General features: G+C 34.1%; 1 protein-coding gene across 1 annotated transcript; it reads left to right on the top strand.

The window, feature by feature from the left end:
- Positions 1-3,794: 3,794 nt before the first annotated feature.
- LOC145676174 (uncharacterized) lies at positions 3,795-13,877 on the top strand. The gene is made up of 2 exons (XM_081747079.1): positions 3,795-4,685; positions 11,553-13,877. Exons 1-2 carry the CDS (start codon positions 4,321-4,323, stop codon positions 12,766-12,768), a joined length of 1,581 nt encoding a protein of 526 aa, XP_081603205.1. The 5' UTR covers positions 3,795-4,320; the 3' UTR covers positions 12,769-13,877.
- Positions 13,878-24,826: the final 10,949 nt, after the last annotated feature.

Genomic DNA, 24,826 nt, shown 5'->3' with positions numbered 1-24,826 from the left:
TCCTATTTTTTGCTAGTTTTGGCCTCCCCAATACTATACAATTACCCTACTTTTTAGTGCAAATGAAAATGGAACTTTAAAAACCATATTATTAGTTATATAAAGTATCATCAAATAATTTTAAATTTTTTAACCTCTAAATTCTTTAAAACCTAGAAGTAAATCATAATATATTAAATAAAGTAATTAGCCATATGGTTCTTATAATTTGGAAGATAAAGTAAATTAATGGAAATATATTCCTTCCCGGGAATTTATAGGCCAGGAAAAAACCCGGGAATATTCCCATTTTTAAATTCCTTCCCACCGGCATAGCGAATAGAAGAAAAAGTGCACTTTCTCTGCCTTTTAACCATTAGAAGCGGTGGACCCTCGCAATAATGGCGCTGCGATCGGGGTGGCTTCAAATCGTAGCAATAGTCTAAGGGAGCAGGAACTAGCGTTGTGAAAGTTTGTTTGAGAAGAAGCGGTTTTTTTTTGTTTTGTATTATTTCCAGTGCTATTTGCTTCTAGTGAATGTGTGTCTGTGCGTGGTCAAGTGCTTTTTATTGGTTTTCAGTGTGTGGTGCTTTTTTCTTTCTTTTTTTTAGTGTTAATCGAATAATCTGTAAAATATGCCTACGTGTTTTGTTCCTGGTTGCCGGTCAGGTTATCGTGGGGATAGCGAACCTAAACACTTCTTTACACCTCCCAGGGACGAGGCATTATTTGATAAGTGGGTCAGTGCAATTCCACGGAAAGACAGGAAACTAACCAGTAACAGTAGGATCTGTGACTTACATTTCGCGGGAGAACTTATTATTAAAGCAGATTCTTTCGTAATAAAAGGAGAAAAAGTTGAACTCCCGAGGAAAAAGTGGAAATTAATACCTGGCGCGGTCCCACATATATTTCCCAATCTTCCCAAATATTTAACCACCCCTATCAAATGTCGGAAGCACCCTACAGAAAGGCAACTGAAAAACGTAGTAAAGAAGACCAAAGTTAGGGAATCAGTCCTAGTGGGTTCTTTGATAAGTTCTAATTCACCTCAAAATTCACCTGTTTCCTCTGTTGAAAACGCTTCAGATGCTCGTAAGACAATCGTGTCTCTCAAAAGAGAAATGAAAAATCTAAACCGAAAATTAGCTACAACAAAGCGTAATTTATCCTCCGCTAGAGCAAGGATTAATTCTTTAGAGAGGGGTCTTAGCAAAGTCAAAGCGAAAGGAACAGCTGAAAAACATCTAAGCAAAAAGCAAAAGTTAATAATAGATGCAATGTTAAAAAAAAGTCTGGTTAGAAGTTCCAGAGGGATGAGGTACAGCAATGAAATCATACTGGAAAGATTGCTATTAAAAATCAAATCTCCAAAAGGGTACAAACATTGTTTAAAACATGAATTACTGCCACTTCCATCGTCGAGTCATTTAAGAAAACTTTGCAAAGTACTTAAATGCACATATGGAATTAACCCACATGCTCTTAGAGCAATAACAGGATATTTAAAAGATGAAAGCGACGAAAATAAACGGTTAGGAGTGTTAATATTTAATGAAGTGAAGCTGAGAGAAGAAATTCAGTTCAACTCATGCTCTCTTAAAGTTGACGGTTTCGCTGATTTGGGGGATAACACCCCAGATTTTCAAAAGAAAATGCTTGCAAATCACGCTTTGGTATTTATGTTTGTCCCACTTATGCACGACTGGATTCAACCAGTTGCTGTATATGCTAGCAAAAATGCGACACCTGGAGATATTCTGGCAAAAATTTTAATTGAAGTAATATTGCAGTTGGAACAATCTCGTGCCAGAATAATAGGTTTCACTTCTGATGGGAGTCAGTCAAATAAAAAAGCGTGGAAATCATTAGGAATCAGTGGGAGGAAAGGAAAAACACAGTGTCACATTTTGAACCCCGCTGATAATAAAATAAAATTGTGGGCAATTTCAGATGCTGTACATATATTGAAATGTATAAGGAATTATTTTCATGATAAAGTTCAAGTTTATTATAAAGACACTCTTATCAATTTTTCGCACTACAGACTCCTTTATGCAATAGAAACATCTGATGAATCTGCAGGACTTAGAACTTCTCCAAAACTTACCTCTGCTCACATAGACCCTTAACCATTTGAAAGAATGAATGCAAATCTCGCATTTCAACTTTTTAGCAACAGCGTTGCCGATAGGTTAAAATTTCTGCGGGAACTTGGATCGCAAGGCTTCGAAGATTCTGAAAATACTGAAATATTCACAGGAGATTTAAATGACCTTGCAGATGCTCTTAATTCTCTTATTCCTTCGAAAGCTTTATACGAAAATTCAAATATGCATTCCACGCTAAAATCCTTTTTATCTGTCCTTAATTCCACCGTGAACACTTTTGCCTCTGAAAGAACGATTGAATCTTTGCGAGTAACAGTACTGAGCATTTTAGAAATGTCTGAATGGCTATGGAGTAGAGGGTATAAGTATGTTTTAACCGGAAAGCTCAATCAAGAACAATTAGAGCGTCATTTTGGAATATTGAGATCCTTAAGCTGCGATGACCATCCATCCACAATAGATTTTCTGCAATTACACTTGCTGCAGTGTATATATGTTTCTACTAAGCACGCATTAACATCAAAAGGAAATTCTGAGTCAAAAAGTGAAGCCCCTCTTACGTCTTTCGTCAATCAAATGCGTTTTTTAGCCAATGAAATAGAACAAATAAACAAATCTAGTAAATCTGCAGTTGAAGCTTCCATTAAAAAAAAATGTTTTCGGACAACACGCCACACAGTTCCTTGACTGGGAAAGTGGAGTAATAGAAGGTGAAGGAAACGGTGCTGTTAAGTCGTGCTTGGTCTATCACGATATATTATTAAACACTCTTCAAAATTCATCTCGTGCGTACTTTGCAACAGATCCCTCCGCAGTGAAACTCCACCAACAAAACTTGATTCATCTTGTACTAGGAAAAAAGACAGCGGATCAACGACCCACTTTTAACCTATCCCTCAGAAAGTATCTATTGCATTTTCCTACAATTAGAAAGTAAACTTCAGAAGAAGATGCGCGTTGCTGATGCTCTTTGGGGTGACATTTTTTACGAGTGTCTTGATAACATAGACAATATATTTGTAGAAAACACTACAGGATTGCGATGTTGTCTTGACCACAGTGTGAACATATTGCCTAAATTGTTGTTCCAGTATATGAAGTGTAGAGTCTTCTTTCGCACAAAAGAAATTCGGAAAGAACTAAAAACTAGAAGCTTTGTGAAGTCTAATCGAAAACTTTCTAAGGTGGCTGGAAACTAAATGTGGTAAGTGACATTTATTATCGTTATTAATTATTAGATTTAGGTTTGTTTGTCTTTATAATTGTTTATCATTCCCAGTGGCGTATTTATGATTTTGTTTCGGGGGGCTTTGCTAACTTTATTACTCGAAATGTGAAAATTCTGCAAAATATTTCATTTACTTTAATATAGCAATTAAAATTTCGGGGGATTGAGCCCGCAACCCCCTTAAATACGCCACTGATCATTCCACATAGTACCTTTTTCATATAAAATTATAGGTAATATGCAAGTAGATTACTGAAGCTTTCTCTTACTTGATGAATAGATTAAAAAAGAAGTTATTTCCTTCTACTACATATGGGTTCGACAGCTACATTGAGGCCACAGTGCCGCAAGTGCCATCTTAGCGACGGCCCACTGAACTACGATAAGTGATCACACTTCTTCTTCTATTCGGTATGCCACCGGGAATAATCCCACTGCCCATCACTATGTACATCCTCGCATACTACGAACTATGCACTCGCACACTTGTGAACTTGGACCTTTTGACGCACACTAGGTGACGTCACTTCCGGAAGTGAGCGTACTTCGAATGCGAACTTGTATCTTTTGGAAACGGCCTGAAATTTGACTTTTTCCTGATTGCGACACTTCTTTTTTTCACGTATTTTCGCTTTATCATACTTAGTACTTTCTATCTGTTTTATGTCTTTGTACACATCTTGTTACTTTTTATCATTTTTCAACTATTCTAATTTTTACATCTTACACGTTTAATAACCTTTCTAAATTGCCAATATGCTTGTTAAATACAGTGATAATGATACTATGCAAAACTTTTAAGATGCTTACTACAAACAAACAATCAATTGCCGAGAGAGCAATTGTAACTGATGAAGAAAAATAAGAGGAAGAAGAAGATGATTGGAAATATAAAGTTGCTTTTGGAGAACGTACTTGTAAAACATGTCATTAACACTGGCAACGTAAAATATAAAGGGAGTATAAGAACAGTGTTAAATTCTTATTATATTTCAATTCACAATGGCTGGTAAGGCGTCTGTTAAGTTGGAATTGATGTGCAAAGAAGAAATTGCTTATGACTTACCTCATAAAGATCCGCTCGAAGGGAAAGGGTGGACATACGAACTTATGAATGACAACAAAGAGAGACTATTATCTACAACGAAAGAAGAGGTATCAGTGGACAAGGGTACAGCTATATCCTCTTTGGATTTGAAACTAAACGTTGATAGGGTGAAACCAGAATTAGCACTAGAAGAAGATCCAGCATTTGAAAGTAATATAGAAACACTAAGAAAAATAGTGGTTCACGAGACTTGCGCGTCGTATTCTAATGACTCCCAACAATTAACAACAAAAAGTTTAAATTCAGTTCGGCCAGAAAGGTAATGTTCAATTTTTCATTAACTAATTGGCTCAGATTGATAATAGGGTTACATGGTTTCGGAAATTTTGTTGGTTAAAAGCAATACTTCACGATAAATATTTAGGTATGGGAGATATCATGAGCGTAAGTTAGTAGCCTACAATTTGGAAATGACATGGCACACATAGACTAGCTGTATACCAAATAAAAAAAAAAAAATAATAATAATAAGATTGATACCATCCATGCAATAATTTTGTAGTTCATATCTTGATAAAATAATTATTTCTTTATTATTGGTTTCACATTTCTCATTAATTGTTGCACATATTTAAAATATGGGTGCTCGACGATATTGTTTTATTTATATAGAGACTTATGTGAAATAACAAATAATAAGAATGGTAATTATCCTAAAATTTTACAAATGTAAACCTGTAATGTATTATATTCGAACATAAACTATGGACGTTTGTGATTTTATTTAGGATTTAGCTCAAATGGGTTTAGCCTGATTTTTCCGGCGGGCTTCGAAAGACATAAGTAAAATACAAGATAAAGAATATTTTAACCAACAATGGATGTTCATTATTTGTAGAGGTCCATACATCAGTCCATTTCATAGCTGGACTCATTTTTTCAAGGAAGTCGACTTTTCACATTCCAAGGAATCTTTTCTAGTGTATGTGCTTGCATTTCTCACTATGGGATCACTTTAGGGGCTTGGTGAACGTACATGATATATGAATTATTTTAAAAACTACGCTAACCAGCATGTGCTAGATGGCCGGTAAAAATAAGATTGCTATATGCAGATTAGGGCATTACGCAGAATGTGGGTAAACAAGGATAGCGCTAAATTCTGTATTTAGGATGACTTACATGTCTTACGTGTTGAATGTTTTCTTGTATGTTCCTAAGTATTTTATAGGTAACATCCTGAAATGCTTTGTTTGCTTGTATATTAGTGTTCCAATGTAACACAAGATATTAGGGACGTAACTTCTTAATTATATGGATCCCTTCATTCCCAAACATTTTCATAGTTCCGTGTTATGATTTGCCACACTGAATTTTGATACTTCATTTCGCTTATAGTGGTTACTAGCTACCTTAACAAGGGGTTACTTTGCACGTCGGGCATTTCTTCCCACAAAATATGAAAAGAGTTTCACAGTCTTCTGTAGGTAAAACCATGAACTGTATACACGAAGTATCAACTACACTCTACGATAGAACATGTAACTTTATTTTGGCGTTAATGTTGGGGGTCAGCATTAGTTCTAATTACAGGGAGGGTTTGTTGTTGTAGTGGTATGGAAAGCAGTCACTGTAAAGACCGCCAAATTCGAAAAGAACTTCCGTCAATGTTAAGTCAGTTTCGTTTATTATACAACGTAACTTGCATTATACAACTTAACTAATAACCGTTTGAACAATTTAATAGAAATAAATGAGTTTAACGGCGGTGAAGCCTTACGGACCGCCATTTTGTGCGTCAGTAGTTGAACATAGGTTGTAAGTCATTCATCAAAAATACAGATTAATGAATTGGTTCCTAAAACCAACGGTGGTGACGATCTCTTACAGTTGAAGCTTGCAGGGTCGCTTCTACCCTAAGACATTACATCCCAACCTGGTTGCATGCCTTCGTCATTCAAGTCATGACACACCAGGGTTAATTTCCCAACCCCTATTGGGCTGTCAACATTCAGGCCTTGAGGAGGCATTTTAAGAAAATAAATATAATGAAAAGGACGACAAGAAATACACCCTGGGAGGAGACTTAATGCTACAGCCCCGCATTTCATCAATTTTTTAATCATTAGTATTACTTCAGGCCCGCTCGTACCTACAAAATTGGTAGGTTTACAAATGTAACGTTTTAAAGAGCGCTACCTAATACTTATGTGTGGCTTACTAGCAATTGCACTTACCTTTATCGAGAATAAAATCACATCCGAGAGCATTTGTCACATTAGTGAAACACAAATAACAGTAATATTAACTTGTTCATTAAACGTTAATGTTGTTCAGGGCCTACTCGTACGTAGCAATCTTAATATGTTCTCATAACATAAACCTGAATTTTACCATATACTGCCTAACTAACGTAGACACTCCGTACTATCGATACATCATAGTATCCTGTGTTTATCGTAGTAAAGAGTACCGTGGAATCTTAAACGCTCTCCCCTTTTTCTTTTTCTCGAGACCGGTTTATGTTTCCCGGCACAACAAAACAAGAGTTATTTTCAAACATCAAAAAGAATAACATTTAATTTACTTTCTCTAAATCCAAATCAAAACTCTAATTATTTTCTATAAATCCAAATGAAAACTAAGTATTATATCAAAATCTAATATCCGAACATCAATTTTATTACCGTCAAATGGGACGACTTGATACGAGTTTTGAATATTTGTATGTGTCACGACATATTGTATGGTTGGAAAGATTCGGTTTGGTACGGAATTGTGGAGGTATTTACCACACTTGTCATTCATGGTATTGCCAAGCCTTCACCTCTTCTTAATCATTATTTATTTTTAAATATAGACTGTCTCATGTCACCCCATGCAGGTAGGTGACATGAGACATACGTAATTGTCTTTGTACTTCTCAAGTAATTCTAACATCAGGGTAAGGTGAGACTTAGTTTTCGTTTTTAAAATTATATTTTTAACACTACCATAGAACATTACGGGTAGGGCAAAAAAAAAAAAAAAAAAAAAAAAAAAGACTACAGTCTGAAATGCAACAAATAAAAATACACTTTCTTAGAAATACACTTGATAAACTATTTGCTAAAAGAGAGAGACATCAAACAGATAGCGTCCACGTCTCATAACTTTAACAGGTTCTATTTTACATACAATATCTTGTACATTAAATGAAAACTCCTCTTTCTTTTGTGCTTTTCTTCAGAAAAGTGGCTGTAATAGTTTCTCCGTCTATAGTACAAATTCTTCCGATGAATTGTAAACGTCGACCCCTTTCAGACTGAAATGTAACAATTACAAAATCTCCAATTTTAACATTCCCTTTCGTACCAGAAGCTCAAAAATTTTCTTCCTTGCTATTAAGGTGGTTGGGCATATTTTCGTTTTCCTTGTCTCTTCCATCTTCAACTGCCTCCAAACTGACATCAAGACGTAAGTCATTATAGTTCTTCCCTGCGTCATTGGTTTCCTTATCCATCGAGCCCAAAGTAACACTTTTTCCAGGTTCAATATCAATACGCCTTTTACGTTTTCTTTTAGTTTTATCTTCAAATCAGGCTGATTGCGGTGCATCTATAAAAGCACCAGACCAATTAGTGGAAGAAGGGCCGGCCTCTGGTTTTATCTGGAATTCGCTTTAAAACCTGATTTCTGTCCAAAGGAAAAATGCCTGTAGCTCCAAATCCGGCCTGAAGGTTTTCAGCAGAATTTTCTTCTATTTTCATTAAAGTAGTATTCAGAAGGGAAGGAAAGGGGTCTTTGGTCAGATAACCGCGATGTTTCTTCTTCCATGCAGAAAGAATCCCGGTTGGAGTTTTACCGATTGAAGTACGGGAGTGCAGTAGTCATAAACCAGTCTTCAAACACATGCTGATCGAACCAACCAGATTTTGTTCGATTATAACTCGTTCCTGTTGGTCCACTTTGACACCATGATTCCCAATGATGATCGGCTTTGTAGCACACATACGGCGGTAGTAATGTGCCATCAGCAGTACCAGCAAACATCACAGATTTAGATGCCTTTGATGAATTTACAATTTGTTCAGGATGTTTTCCTCCGCGCTTGGTTATAATTTTAGTTTTACCAGGATCGTCACCAAAGTTCGTTTCGTCAAAGTTAACAATATTTTAAGGTGGAACGTCTTTCAAAGTTTCTTGTAAGTTGTTAAAGTATGCACTGATTGTTTCCACACTAACTCCTGCCCTGGCACGAGTAATGTTTTGGCTTAATCTCTGTGTTACAACAGCCGACTGCCGACGAAGAAAAGAAATTGTCCACTCCAATCCAGGCAAGTTATTGTTGAATCTTCTTTCTCTTCTTCCTGATCGGTCAAGATATCCTTTAACTATCAAACGTACATCCATTTTAGTGAATGGAAACCCCCATTCTGGTGCCTGAATATTACCATTTACTAATTTGTATTCGTCAACGGTTAGAACAGGTTGACCTCCTGGGGTTCCTGAGTATGTACCTCTTAGTCGGCGGTGTAACGCATCCTTATTAACACTAAACTTGCTCGAAACAGTCTTTAGTGATTAGTAGCGATGTTTTTCCGAATACTCTACTGCTTGTTGTAGTTGAGTTGCATTGTAGTTGCGGTAGAGCCTACTTCCCGCCTTTTTCTTATATACTCTTGGCATGTCTCAGTCACCACAGCAACACACCTTTCGTCAGAAAACGCCCTCTACATGGCAAAATATGACCAACAGAAACGAAAAAATGTTAAGAAGCTTCCACAACTTGTAATAGTAAAACACAAGTCGATTAGATATTCAACCATAATAGTTGAAGTATGCACACATGGAAGTTGAAACGCCGTTAGAAAATGCTTACGTTTATACTCTAAACGTTTAAGCTTCCCGCCACTTATTCATGCACATGATCTTTACACGACACACACGTACAAGTCCACTAGATCTCCAAGAACAAAATAGCGTTCACTGCGCACGAAAAATGTTTACAGTGTTGCAAACTCCGAATACAGAAAATACGCATCTGTCTCAGTCTCAATTAACCCCATCTGACGGTACTATGACACTTTTCTCTAATTATGCCAAACATTAAAAGTTAGAACAAATTTTTTCAATTTTAGTCAATATCGAATCTGCACATTAGCTGGGACCCAACCAGGCGTCGCACTGGTTTCATCACTTTAATTTTATAACGAAACTAGTGATGTTCCTAGGGGATGAATTATATTTTAACTTTCAACTCTTCGTAACTTATAATATCGCTTTCTCTGAAGTCAATTAACTTCAGGTATCATTAGTCACATTGAATGCACATTGAGTTTTCAAAGTAGACGGCATATATATATATATAATTATATATATATATAATATCGAACGACGAACAAATCAACCAACAACTTTATAAAATTCAAGGTTATTGTCAATTACTTTCAATATTATACTAAATTGTGTTTAATTTACAGTATTTTTACATTGACTTAATCTCAAGTTACAAATATCGCATATTTTCTTATTATATAATCACAACATTACATGAAAAATATCACTATCTGAAGAGCACATTTTTTTAATTACCCAAATTTTAGTTTTATGATTAGTTGTAGTTATTACTAGTATTTCTCTAATTATGTTCCTAAGCTACAGAAGATGTCGAAGGGGTCTCGGGAAAGGGGTTCCGTACCTTCAAGAGATACCACTACAGCTACTCAAATTTAAACGAAAAATTTCCGCTAATATTTCGTGTAGAATATATTCTACTGTACGTTTTCAGGAAAATAACCGTAAAAAAAGAACTGAATATAATTGAACACTAAAGCTTGTAATAAACTAACTTCTGAAGTTTCCAGATGTAATTATAAAGGCTTTGGTACAAAAATATATACACAGACCATAATTGAGTGTGCTCTGAAATACAAACTAACAAAATGATGTGTAAGATTCAGTCTACAGAGCAATTGTCGCTTAAAGATTGGCATACACTATTTCGAGAATCGAGATAAGATGAGAAATATTTACAATAGCTTTCTTCTCGTCTCGATTCTAATCTCCAAAGCATGACAATAGTGTGAGTTGACCGTGTCCCGTCTCGAATTAAAATGTTTCATCACGATTTTGTTTGTTTGTTTTAGAATTGAGATGAGAAATTCGTCTTTTCATTGGCAACATTACAGAAAACCGAAATATTTTTTTGTGCGCCTAATATCACGTTTCTGCTTGTAATGGTACGACCTGAGCGATAATAAGTTTTTAATTTTTAAATATTCTTCGAGATAATTGTTATTATTACTAGTATTATTCCTGAAAATTTGATAGTTCAAGTGTTTAAACAAACGAGTATTCAAATATTTCAATGTAATGAAGCGTGTGTTATCGCCGATCTATCTACATCAAAATACCTAAAGAGCTCCTCCGTGGCTAAGCGGTTAGCGTACCCGCCTTTGGCGTGGGAGACCCGGGTTCGATTCCCGGAGGGAGCTCATGTGGTTCAGATTCCACGTTAATCACTATGTCCACGTCTCATATAGCCTCGCTGCTGAAAGGGACGCTAAACTAAAATCAACTCAAAATTCCTAAAGTAAAAAAAAATGCTTGACGTGTATTCGATAGAAGTACTTCGAGATTACTGGTCAAGCGCCTAGACGACTAACCGCGATCAGTACTCTGTAAATGAGTCGTCTTTAGTCTTGTTACTTTAAGTTTTTCTGCCTTAGTTTGGAAAGTTGTTTGTAATTTTTTAATTCGTTTCAAAACGCATTTCGTGTTCCTCTTATAATGGGATAAGTAAATGATATTCGGTACAGTTTCTATTAATACGTTGAGTTGTTCTTAAACCTTTGGATCGCAAGTTTGTTTTTTCTCCCCACGAAACTACAGATAAGACAGATGTAATTCTCATACTGTGCATTCGTGTCAAGATAGCCGACAATACCTGTTCATAGACTTATGACCGCCCCGATATAAATGATAGGTCAATTTGATATAGTGAAACAAATTACAGCCACTTATTTTAGACAATATTGATATGTTGACTTTTCAGTGGTACTCCATTTCATATTTCTACAATATTTAATGTAAAAAAACCAATAAAGTGTAACTTTATCATGCAATAAAGCGAATGATTACATTTTTTGTTGCTACTTAATCATTATCTCCATTCACATTTCCTTGTTTGTTGAATTTGTAACAGGCGCGATAACATATTTGCTTTCCACGGAGAAGGGGATACGTTTACTACATTAAATGAAGCCATTTCTCATTCTTATGAGGAATCTGATACTTCGACGCGGTTTGGCAGAGGATTTCATCGATCACGTTGGACAGGAAATATGGTGACACAGAAAAGTGAACAGCGTCATACGTACCAAAAGAGTGATGAACGCTTTAGTCTAAGTTCAACTATGTCAAGTGGTGAGTTACTGCATACAGATGAAAAATGTCACATATGTGGAGTATGTGGAAAGGAATTTAGAGTATGTTCAAGTTTGGCTACGCACATGGTAATTCATACAGGAGGAAAACTACACACATGCCAAGAGTGTGGTAAGGCATTTAATCAACGTTCAAATTTGACTACACACATGTTAATCCACACAGGAGAAAAGCCTCACACGTGCCAAGAGTGTGGTAAGGCATTTAAGCGACGTTCACATTTGGCTTCACACATGATAATCCACACAGGAGAAAAACCTCACACGTGCCAAGAGTGTGCTAAGGCATTTAATCGACGTTCAGCTTTGGCTACGCACATGTTAATCCACACAGGAGAAAAAACACACTCGTGCGAAGAGTGTGGTAAGTCATTTAATCATCGTTCAACTTTGGCTACACACATGTTAATCCACACAGGAGAAAAAGCATACACGTGCCATGAGTGTGGAAAGGCATTTAACCGACGTTCAATTTTGGCTACACACACGTTAATCCACACAGGACAAAAAGTTTTCACATGCCGAGAATGTAGTAAGGCATTTAATCGACGTTCAAGTTTGGCTACACATATGTTAATCCACACAGGGGAAAAACCTTACACCTGCCGAGAGTGTGGTAAGGCATTTAATCGACGTTCAAATTTGGCTACACATATATTAATCCACACAGAAGAAAAACGTTACACGTGCGAAAAGTGTGGTAAAGCATTTAACCAACGTTCATGTTTGGCTAAACACATGTTAACCCACACAGTAGAAAAAGATTACACATGCCAAGAGTGTGGTAAGGCATTTAATCAACGTTCAAATGTAGCTAGACATATGTTAATACACACAGGAGGAAAACCTTACACGTGCCAAGAATGTGGTAGGGCTTTTAATCAACGTTCAAATTTGGCTACACACATGTTAATGCACACACGACAAAAACCTTACACGTGCCAAGAACGTGGTAAGGCATTTAATCAACTTTGAAGTTCGGTTACACACATGTTAGTCCACAAAGGAAAAGAAGTTTATACATGCCTAGAATGTAGTAAGGCATTTAATCGACGTTAAAGTTTGGCTACACATATGATAATCCACACAGGAGAAAACCTTAAAGGTGCCAAGAGTGTGGCAAGGTATTTAATCAAAGTTCATATTTGGCTGCACACATGATAATCCACAAAGGAGCAAAATATCACACATATTAAGAGTGTGCTAACGGATTTAAATGTAGTTCAAATTTGATTACACACATGTTATTCAATACAGGAGAAAAACCCAACCCGTGCCAAGAGTGTAGTTAGGCATTTAATCAACGTTCAAGTTTAGCTACACAGGAGAAAAATTTTACACGTGCCAAGCGTGTAATAAGGCATTTAATCGACGTTAAAGTTTGGCTACACACATGTTAATCCACATAGGAGAAAAACCTTACACATGCCTAGAGTGTGGTATGGCATTTTACAAAGTTAAAGTTTAGCTACACAGAGGATAAAAATGTCACCCATGTCAAGAGTGTGAATGGGCATTTAATAGACGTTCATGCTTGGCTACACACATGTTAATCCTAGTGATGGGCAGTGGGAATATTCCCGGTGGGAAGGAATTTAAAAATGGGAATATTCCCGGGTTTTTTCCCTGGCCTATAAATTCCCGGGAAGGAATTTATTTCCATTTCATTACTTTAACTTCCAAATTATAAGAACAATATGACTAAATACTTTATTTTAATATATTATGATTTAATTCTAGGTTTTAAAGAATTTGGAGGTCAAAAAATTTAAAGTTATTTGACTGTATTTTATATAACTAATAATATTTATTTATTTGCCTGTTTTGCATACAAATAAGAGTATTCTCGAGCACGCATACAGTTGTCAAAATTACATTATAAAAAACTTACAAATATAGTAATACATACATAACTTTGACTTTTATAAGCTTATACATTCATATAATTAACAAAAAAAAATTTTTATATTGTCTTCAAAAAACTCATTTACCGAGTAGTAACATTTATCTACTAAGAACTCGTGTAGATCCGATTTAAACATAGAATATGATTTGTTTTGCTTTAGAAAGTCAGGTAACTTATTGAAATTTTTTGTGCAGTTAATATATATGCTTTTTTTGAAAAAAAAAAAAAAAAAAAAAAAAACGAGACATTTTGGTGGATAATATGCACATTATTAACGAATCGAGTATTGTATCTATGGACGTTACTGTTTTCAATAAATAAGTGTTTGTTACTTACGGTAAACAAGATAATTTTATATAGATACACACAAGGTAATGGTAATATTTTTTGTCCTCGCAAGATGGGCTTGCAAGAAGACTTTGGTGACAATCCAAACACAACCCTTAGTGCTTTCTTTTGTAAGCGAAACGTGCCAATACATTCAGTAGAATAACCCCAAAAAATAATACCGTAAGTTATTAAACATGGAATTTTGCATAGTACACCAAAACTAAGGCCTCTGTTGTGACATTACCTCTTAGTCTACGGAGGCCGAAACAAATACTACTTAATTTTTTGTTGATTTGAGAAATATTTCTCATTCCAAGTTAGTTTCGAACTTATGGTGACACCAAGAAATTTAGTTGAAATAGAAAAGTCGACTTTTTTTTATTTACCATTACGTAAGGAATAAATTGATTTTGAAGAGGATAACAAAAATTTAGCAAGGAAGTTTTATCATTGTTTAGAACTAATTTATTGTTACTTAACCAGTTACTTAATCGTGAAAACGCAGTGTTTAGATTATATTCAATATCATGTCGTGAGTTACCTGTAATAATAACATTCGTGTCATCAGCAAATAAAACACATTTATTAGGCAACATTTCATGTGTCAAATCATTGACGTAAATAAGAAAGAGCAATGGACCAAGCACTGATCCTTGAGGTACAGCAGTTAGTATTGTACCTTTATAACTACTAAACTTATGCATTTCGCCATTATTTTCGTTCGTAATTTCAACTATCTGATACCTATCCTTCAAGTAAGACTCGATCCATTTATTGGCAGTTCCTCTTATACCATAAAAGCTTAATTTTTTGAGTAAGAGATCATGATTTACATTTTATTTTACAATATATTTTTTGTTACATTTTCATTTGCACTAAAAAGCAAGGTAATTGTCTAGAATTGGGGGGCCAAAACTAACAAAAGTTAGGATGATTTTCGAAAGAAATGAGTTGATAGTGATGTTCAAGTAGTCAAGAAAGTATCGAACACATTTTTTTTTAGGGCAGTAGGGGATTTATACAAAACGGAATGGTAAGTGGAGGTGATTTATGTGAGAAAAGAAAGTGAATTGTTGGTAACGAAGATAGAAAACAACGTGCCATGCGGGGCTTTAACCCACCATCATTCGCCAACGCTCGCTCTGCAACGCTGTCTGAATTTAATGTTGGTAACGTAATTTAACGTATGAAACCATAAAACAAACGCATCGGAATAGAAGATCGCAAAGAAGTAGGTGCAAATCTGGTCCCCAATGCTAAAGAACAGCCAAAATTAGCAAAGTGCTAATTTACAAATGATGAAAAGGAACCATTTTGTAAAGTAATTTAGAATTATGTAGAGATAAAGATGAAGTACTATATTGATAAACACTGAACCACCATTAGTAATAGACGTCGGTCTGTCTCGTCTCTCTGACTCGAATTTCTGAAGAAGTACTCAGACTTCTTTTACATGTGAATTAACGTATGGAATTTCGAGAGATAGGTAGAATGAAAGGTCGTGTATGGCAATGTTACGTGCTAAAATATAAAGATAAATAAGTATCTTACAAATTTTGTGAACATAAATATGTATGTGCAAATGTTGATAAATTGGTGAGACATGTATCTTCTAGCATTTACCCAATCTAATTAGTTTATAACATTTATAAATTTAATGTGCTTATAATATTAGCAATAGAGTCAAGTTGAGAAAATCCACTTACATATAAATTTAAACTGTTACTATATAATTTTTTCACACATATTTAATTGATAGAACATATTGTAAATAAATAATACATTTATGCGTACTTTCTAAATATAATAAAGTGTTAATAAAGTAACATGGTACCGTTCAGAATATACATTTTAACGAATCCTCTGTGGACAACAGTAATAATATGCTGTGATATAAAAATTAATTCAACTTTGAAATCATAATCTAGTAATAGAATGCAATTTTCTTTCTGATTGAACATAAATTCCCGGATAAATTCCCATTTTGGGAATCTTCCCGGGAATATTCCCAGGGAATATTCCCGAAAAATATCTTCCCGGGAATTTACCCATCACTAGTTAATCCACACAGAAGCAAAACCTCTCACATGACAAGAGTGTGGTTGTGGATAAACTTCAACCTAATTTGATGACACACACGTTAATCCAAAAACAAAACAAATATCACACATGCCGACAGTGTGGTTGGCATATAATCTACGTACAAGGTTGGTTGCACATGTTAATCCACACAGTAAAAAAGAATTACACTTGCCAAAAGTGTGGTTTGCTTTTTGAAATTGTACTCAATTGCCGAATCTACACATTAGCTGGAACCCAATCAGGCGTCGCACTCGGTTCATAGCTTTAATTTTATAACGACACTATTGATGACCCTAGGGGATGATTTATATTTTAAATTTCAAACGTTCCTAACTTATAATATTGCTTTCTCTGAAGTCAATTAACTTGAGGTTAGTCCCAGTGAATGCAGATTGACTTTTAAGAGTAGACGGCATATATATATCGAACGACGAAAAAATCAACGAACAACTTTATAAAATTCAAGGTTTTTTTCAATTACTTTCTGAGGTCCAGATATAATAAAATCATTACCATCATCATAATCAACCATTATCAATCCACTGCTGGATGAAGGTTTTTTCCAAGTCTTCTCCACAACTATCTAACTTGGGCAATTCTTTTCCAGGTTACTCCTCAGTGGTTCTTGATTTCGTCACACCTTCTTGTATACGGAGGTTTCCTAGGCTGGTTTCGTCTCGTGGAATCCAGTCTAGAATTGCTTTAGTCCGTCGATCATAATTTCTTCTTGCAATACGTCCAGCACATTTTCCAGCTCATATTAAGTTATTTCATTGGCACCATCAGTATTCATTTCTACATATTTGGGCTACAAATAGTTTGAATTAGCTGCTTTCGGAGTACAGACACACTACTTTTTAATCAACATGACTGAATGATTTAAATCAAGCTTGATAGCACGCTTGATTTAGGTTCGCGTGGTCTCGAGTTCGATTTCCGGTAGGGGTAATGTTGAGCGACCGAAGTGGTTCGGATTCCACTATAATCATTAGCTCCACGTCTCCTTTAGCCGCACTAGCATAACTGTGGGACTTCAAGTGAAACAAAACAAAACAAAAATGAACACTGTGTATTACTAACTGTAAGTCCTTGAATAATTACATATAGCTATATGGTATGGATCGAGTTTGAGGTGGTCGGTGGTCAAACTAAAGAAAGTGAAATGTAATTAGGGTGTAATTAGAACTTTTAATTAAGCACGGTCTTAATCTGAAGTGTACACCAGGCCTAAGGCTTAGGGGAACAACTAGTGTTACTGAAAATGTATCAGTTACATTTAATTTCAGTTGCAATTTGCATTTACATGTATTGCTGGAACGAAGACTTAAACATTAACATTATAAGTAGCCCAAAGACTATAAAAAACGTCGTCTCTTGAAAGCATTCTTGCACCGTAAAACAAATTACGAGTAATTTTAAAATATTTTGCAGTTTACCTACGTTATTTGCACAAATTTAGAATAATATTTAGCAATTTGTTTAAGTGGGCAACACTGCTTAAAATAATGTAACTGCGACTTGTTGTAATTAAAACCACCAAAAACTATTGTTGTAATGTTATAGAAGCAAAGGAAAGCAATAATCATTATAAAAATTTAATACAAATACGTCATTTTAAGCAGTATAACAATCACTACCAATGTGTTTGGTATCTGAAACGATTTGAAATACCAATTGTTGTAAATGGCGTTATAAGCATTTAAGTCTTTTGGAAGCATCTACATGATGAGACGTGATATGTCAGCGCGTTTTCGAAGTAAAGTCAGTAGTATAGATTTAGTATCATGACCATGAAAGAGATGCCGCGCCTTGATAAGAGATAGTTTATCAATTGTTTAATTAAGGATAAGGGCAGATAGTGAGTATCGAAGGAGATTATGAAATTGGGTCAGGTATTTTTCCCTGGAGATAGATGACGAAATAATGTTAGGAAATGTTGAATGACCACTACGAAGGTCACAGTGGATGCTCCCTACCGCATGGTTCCTGGTTCCCAGGGCCACATCGCATGGTCCCTGGAAATGATTCCCCAGGACCCATAGCCAATACGCTTCATTAGAAGCTACCTGTTAAAAAGATGTGAGCATATATAAATGATTAGAAGCTACCTGTTAAAAAGATGTGAGCATATATAATTGATTACAAGCTACCTGTTAAAAAGGTGGGAGCAGATAAAAGGAAATGACCCCTGTATAGGGACCACGGTCTTTTAGGGACACCCTTCCCCTCTTTAATGAAATTATATTTATGTGGACACAGGAATTGAACTGGGGAAACCCTTTAATAGGAAATTATTTTATTTTATTTCATGATTTAGCCATACCTGGTGCCCGTACTAAAGACGGAGTCTTGTTCTCGCACATCCATCACCGAAGAACTTAAGACATGAGCTGAGGTTTTCGCGCGCTTTGGAAACCCGGATGAACTGACCTTTGTACGATTAGATAAACTTGTTGAACGACGAAACATCATGTGACGATGAGTAATTTTGAACCTTGATACGTGACTAAACATCATGTGATAAGTAATTTGGGGCTACAACCGTATGATTAAGTAGCATGTGTTGAATTGAAAGTACTTTAAATACAAGTCCTAAAAGAAAAAAATATATAAAGACACACAATGCAGTCGTATGAGAAGAAGGACCACTGCGATATTAATATTGAAGCATCATTATCTGATGCTGAAACAGAATTATATGAATCATCTTCAGATGAAGAATTTGATATTGATGAAATAGATTCATCAGTATTAACAGTTTCAGAAACCCCAGCATCATCACCATCTTTATCATCAAGATTTTGGAGTTTAGACTGTTCTTGTAATAGTCAAAATGTGGACCGAGAATGTATAAAGAAAGCTATTGAAAAATGGAAATTTAACGACACGTTAATATGTGATGGTTGCAGAGAAGGATCGTATCATGTGTATGCGCATGATTGTATAAATCTACCCCCAAAATCATTGGAAGTCCGTGCTTGGAGTGTTATAGCAAGCCCTAGTGTTGAAGATGATGTGTTTTATTTGTATGCCAACAGCCACATTATTGGAATATTAACAAGAGAAAAATTTTATGAGGCATATTTGGAATTATTATATGATACAGATATCACCCGGAATTACTAGAGGTTCTATTAAGAAAAGACAGAAGGAAAAATGTATCGCAATAGTGTGAGTGTTTTATGTGCGTTATGTAGTGCTAAAAATATCAATGCGAATTGTGTATTAAAAGCAATAAATGTATACTTACGTGAGAATAATCCGCTGGATTGCAAATCAGGTACTCTTCATAATATTGGATCTATTGCAGCAAAGTATTTATCTCTTGATAAAACTCTTGGTGAACTTTTTGAATTGTATGAACAAGAACATAGTGAAATCTCATTTATATGCTTTATGCGTAAAACTTGTGATCTTTTAAAAAATACAGAATTTGTTGGACAAATTATACCATATTTTATTCAGCGCACAAATGAAATTTCACCTTGTGTAAATCAATATATTAATGATATTCAAGTTTTAAAATGTCTGATAACGAATTTATTATTCGTGAGTTTTGTCTTAGCGCATGTGATGATACAGTAAATTTCCATTGCTTGGTGAAATCACCAATAGAATATATTTTATTGTCATTAGGTTGCCAAAAACAAATTGATTGGCTGACATTGAATTTACAAGGTTTGAACTGGGATAGTAAAACAGGATATACTGTATCATTCATACGTAACCTTGTATATCAATTATGTGCTATGAATTCAACCTTTTATTGTAAAGGTTTAAAAAATCTCTTTGGATTAAGAGAATATTTGCATTAGATAATGTTATTGATTTAGAAACAAAACAATGTCCAGCATTAAATGATTTGTGTGGAAATACATTTAAAGAATATTGTTCTTTTCACAAAAATGTAAAGAAATCAGGATGTGCATATCGTAACGCACAACAGTTGAATTACTGGTGGAAATATGAAAGATCAACAGCATTAACTAATGCATTATCAAGATTGTAACGAGGATTTGTAAATTAAATGCATGAATATAGTTTAAAATTTTTTATTGTAAAAAATATATACAATAGTAAAAAATAAAAAATTACTTGTGTTTTCTTTTCAAAATGTTGTTTACATGTTTATAAACAATATTATCATTCTTTTTTAAATTTTTGTTGTTAAACATTTTTAAACACTTTTCAAATGTATGAGTGCGAATAATATGATGCAAAAAAAATACAATACAAAGTATCCGCGTAACACAGAATCATCGTGCTGATATTGTTCACTGTTTGTAAAATATAATTTAGTATTTTTGGATAAAAATTTTTTTTTATTTTTTTGGGAATGTCCATAGCAAGACTGTCAAAATAAAATCCATGTTTTTTCTCATTAATGTACACTGCTACCCAGTGTGATCCACTTGAATCGGATGTATCAAGATTAATTACAAGTGCTGCTGGTGGTTCTACCATTACAGGAAGTTTATCAATAGGATAAATCCCGGTAACACTTGCACCACTTATCAATTATGCAATTGTCACTTTTTCAATTACTAACACTTTTAACAATTCGTCGCTATACATGATTATTATTTTTCTTAATTATAGTAGGTATGTAATTATCACTGTTTTTCACATGTAAAACATAATCATACTCTTTTACATATTCACTATATAGTAATGCTTCATGAATACTGCACCTATATTGTCCAAAACAATGTTTATTATGTGCACACTTGTGAACGTGAAAACTTAATGCAGTATACTTTGGACAGTCTATTTCTTCCAAATTTGTAACATTTCATTGCAGAATTTCTTCAAGAAAACACTTTCTAGTTAATCCATACGTGTAAATACTGGTGGTATTTAAACAATATGATTGAATTATTTCCTTAAGAAGTGAATACTCTACATCGCCTTCGTGCCAGGTAATGCCATATACATTTTCACTTAGATATTTGTTTGTATTTATGATTGGCTCAGACAGCTTATTTAATGGATATGGTGGTATAAATATCCAATTTTGTAAAAACGGAACGTCAGGATTTACAATTGCTAGATCCTTTACAATACATTCCTCATCATTATTATGGAATGCGGAGAAGTGTACAACAATCCTCATTCTACTCAACTGAATAAATTAGAAGGTGTTATCAGTATAAATATTTCTATCTTTGTCTATTTGTGCTAACGAATCAAATTGCGCATAGACAATACATGTAATTGGTTCAGTTAAAGTTTCTGAAAATGATACTTTTAAATTTACAGGAGAATCACGAATTACATCCCAAGTGTTGTCATCTAAAGTTCCAGTTGGAGATAGAATAAAAGCATACAGAGTATATACATTAGGATATTCTTCAAGAGTATCAGTATGTGAATAATTTTGATAATATATACCAGTACCTGATATCAGAGTATAGTAACTTAGAAGGTATAAATCATTATTAAAATCAAGAGTAAGGGGGTTGGGAGGGAATGATTTTGATCCAACATGTAATTGCAGTTTGTTAACGTTAAAGTTCCGGAACTCATATGGATTAAAATGTGATTTACCATTGAATTCTGTGTTGGAAATGAAACCAATAACCAGACCTTTAGGAACATTACCCAGAAAGAGATTATTAAGGTTATATGACTTGACTTGTGCAGGAATAGTATAAGATTTTGTTTCTACTCTTCTGAGAGGTAACTTGGCCGTTTCTGAAACCATTCGTGTATTGAATTGCATAGCTAAATCTGCAGCGACATCAATACGACGTACATGTAGAATAACTTCTTCAAGTGCAACTTTATAACTTGTATTTTCAGGAGACATTAAACAAAAGTTATCTTTACTACGATGTAATTTTACACGTAAACTTACTTTATTAGGAAGCATACGATCTAAACTTACAATATCAGTATGAAGACGTCCGTACATTTCAAAAGATTTACTATTTTTTATTTTATTGGCACGCTTTTGAAAACCATCATTTGTATTATCTAATTTATTAAAATTTTTTGCAGTATCTTTATGCCACATAGCACATGCTAAATGTGTTTGAGAAGCGTCATGAGAATAATTTAATAAAGTTTCAATGTATGCACGATAAGGATAAGATCCTGATGAAGAACTAATTAATTTATCATTTAACGAAATATCAATTTGACTAAATAATGAATGTAGGAAATTATTTACTGGTGCAACAACATCATCATTAACTAAATTTTTACCATCATCTTTTGTAATTTTACAACGTACATAAAGACATAGATATGCGAGATGAATAAATTCTTCTGTTTCTCCAGGAATAACAAATTCAATTGGTCCTTCTGATGTCAATGTAGAAATAGGTCGATATTCAGCATTTATAGTGGCTTCAATAGCTGTTTGTGTCATTGGTATTGAAAAGAAATCAAATTCATTGGTACAGCATTCAAAACTATCGGAATGTAGGAGCGACATTATGAAAAGATATCGTTTATATGTTTACGTTTTGTTGGTGGTCCAAAATTTACAATTGCAGGAGCCTTTCTTTTGCGTGACTGTCTCTTACCACTACCAGTTAGCAACTGTCCAACTTTATTAAAAGCTTTTGTCTTTAAATTATTACCAGCTTCTTTTACACGTGCACGAACCGCTTCTTTAAATGGTTTATTTTCCAATACACCACCCGCAACTTGTATACCGGTTTGCAATGCTTGACGCCCTACAGTTTTTGCACCTTGTTTAAGAAATGGTAATGCAAAACGAAATAACCCTTTAAAGAAACTCCCTATACCATGTCCCCTTTGATATACAGGTCCTAAAAAATATGGTATTCCACGTCCGCGATGTAAAGTAACACGTCTAGATCTCATTTTATTATTATTATTTAACAGGAGAGCGTTTAAAATGAAGTGTTACGGTCAGTGTCCCAGATCGGAATGGCAAATTTCGCCCTGCACGATCTTTTAATAGTATTTCAATTGTGTTAAATCAAAATTTTGCAAGTGGCATATAATGAATATCTTCAATGGTAATTGTTTGAACTTTTCCATATTTAATATCTGAAATTGTTGCTATACGCAGTAACGGAGCTTTTGTATCACCTAAAAATTGATATTGTATAATGTCGGTATAAATAAAAATTTGATGTGGATATCCAATATCTACGTATGGTTGTTTGAATCCACGACGTTCTTTTACAAGATCTGATTTTTCAGAAAAACCTAATTGTAAAGCTAATGTAGGTGACAATGTAACAGATTCTACACGTTCATCGCATTCAACACGTACAATATTTGAAAAGCTAAATCGTATAAATCTTGATAATGTATTTCATTCATCTATTAAATGATGAATGGATGGATAATATCCAACAACAACTTTACTTTTCATAGGGCCTGCATTTTTAAATTTGTACCATACAACATTTTCGCCTTCGGTGACGTTATAACATGTTAATGGAATATGTACTTCACTTAACCCTACGTACCAATCGGATTCTGATAATCGTATATTATTTTTAACTGATTAATAAAATGTGTTGGATTATTTGCAGGATATACATTTGTACTAGCGTTTGAAACTAATGTAATGTAAAAACTATCATCAATACTTTCAGAAATCATTTTCGTTTAAAGTGAAGTGTCAAGTTTGAAGTCCCGAAACGAAATGGTAATTTTAATCCGTGTTCATCTTTTAAGTTTACTTCTATTGTATCAAAATATTTCTTCTCAACTTTAACATAATGTGATGTATGAAACACAAAAGATTTTACATTACCGTGTTGTACATTATATACAATAAGTTTTCGAACTAACGGTCCAGTATTTTGTTGATGTTTTACAATATCAACACATACATTAATTGAATTGGGAATATTATAATCTAAATTACATGGAAATTTACCCCTTGATAATAATAAATCAACATTTCTAATTTTTGTGTATACTACATTTTTAATATCGTGTTTATTTGCATTAATAAACCCAAAAATATGTTGTAATCCTGGTGTAATACCAATCATACATTGATCTTCTAATTTTAAAGAATGTTTAATTACAATTTGATTTTTAATTTGTAAATATTGTAACATACGAACATTTTCAGGAATTAACTCAAGAATAGATTCGATAGAAGAATAATATCCCGGTGTTACACGAACATGATGACGTTCAACTTTATCATCGATAACAGTAGTAATTATTATTTCTTCATTTTCACCAACATTATAAAAACTCCACGGAATATTAATTTGTGTTAATGCAACACCCCATTCCCCATCACTTAAATCAATAGGTTGTGCTAATGTAACGCGAAATGAAGCTGCTGTATTATTATTAAAAAGTTTACTACTGGCATTTGAAGGAAGAGTAACGTAAAAGTCATGTGTAAGGTTTGAATTCATTTTGCAGACTGAATAGAATCTGATCTAATCCATGAATTCATATTTGACGGATATCCCAACCATTTTGCATACATCCACCCATTTTTACGTTTTAATACTTTTTCAATGAGATAAGTTTTTTTTGAATTTATAGTTACTTTTTGTAATTCTTGTGCATAAAATATTCCTTTAATTTCTTCTCCATTCCAATCTTTTAATTTATACGTCACAGGATTAGATTTAATACATTTATCAACAATAAATATTTCTTGTGACCATTTATATAAATATCCTTTTACCAATACATGTTTATACTTACTAACACGAACATAATCACCCGAACTAAATTTACAACTTGTATTCTTTTTAT

This window comes from Thermobia domestica, chromosome 18 (genome assembly GCF_964235325.1).
Source record: "Thermobia domestica chromosome 18, izTheDome1.hap1.1, whole genome shotgun sequence".
In the NCBI taxonomy this organism is placed as follows: Eukaryota; Metazoa; Arthropoda; class Insecta; order Zygentoma; family Lepismatidae; genus Thermobia; species Thermobia domestica.
Note: the sequence above shows the minus strand (reverse complement) of the source record. Positions and strands in the feature narration are given on the sequence as shown.

Excerpts from the sequence above, each read along its gene's own strand:
- LOC145676174 (XM_081747079.1), top strand. The coding sequence starts at position 4,321 with ATGGCTGGTAAGGCGTCTGTTAAGTTGGAATTGATGTGCAAAGAAGAA. Across the intron at positions 4,686-11,552 it reads AATTCAGTTCGGCCAGAAAG|GCGCGATAACATATTTGCTT; the intron begins GTAATGTTCAAT and ends AATTTGTAACAG.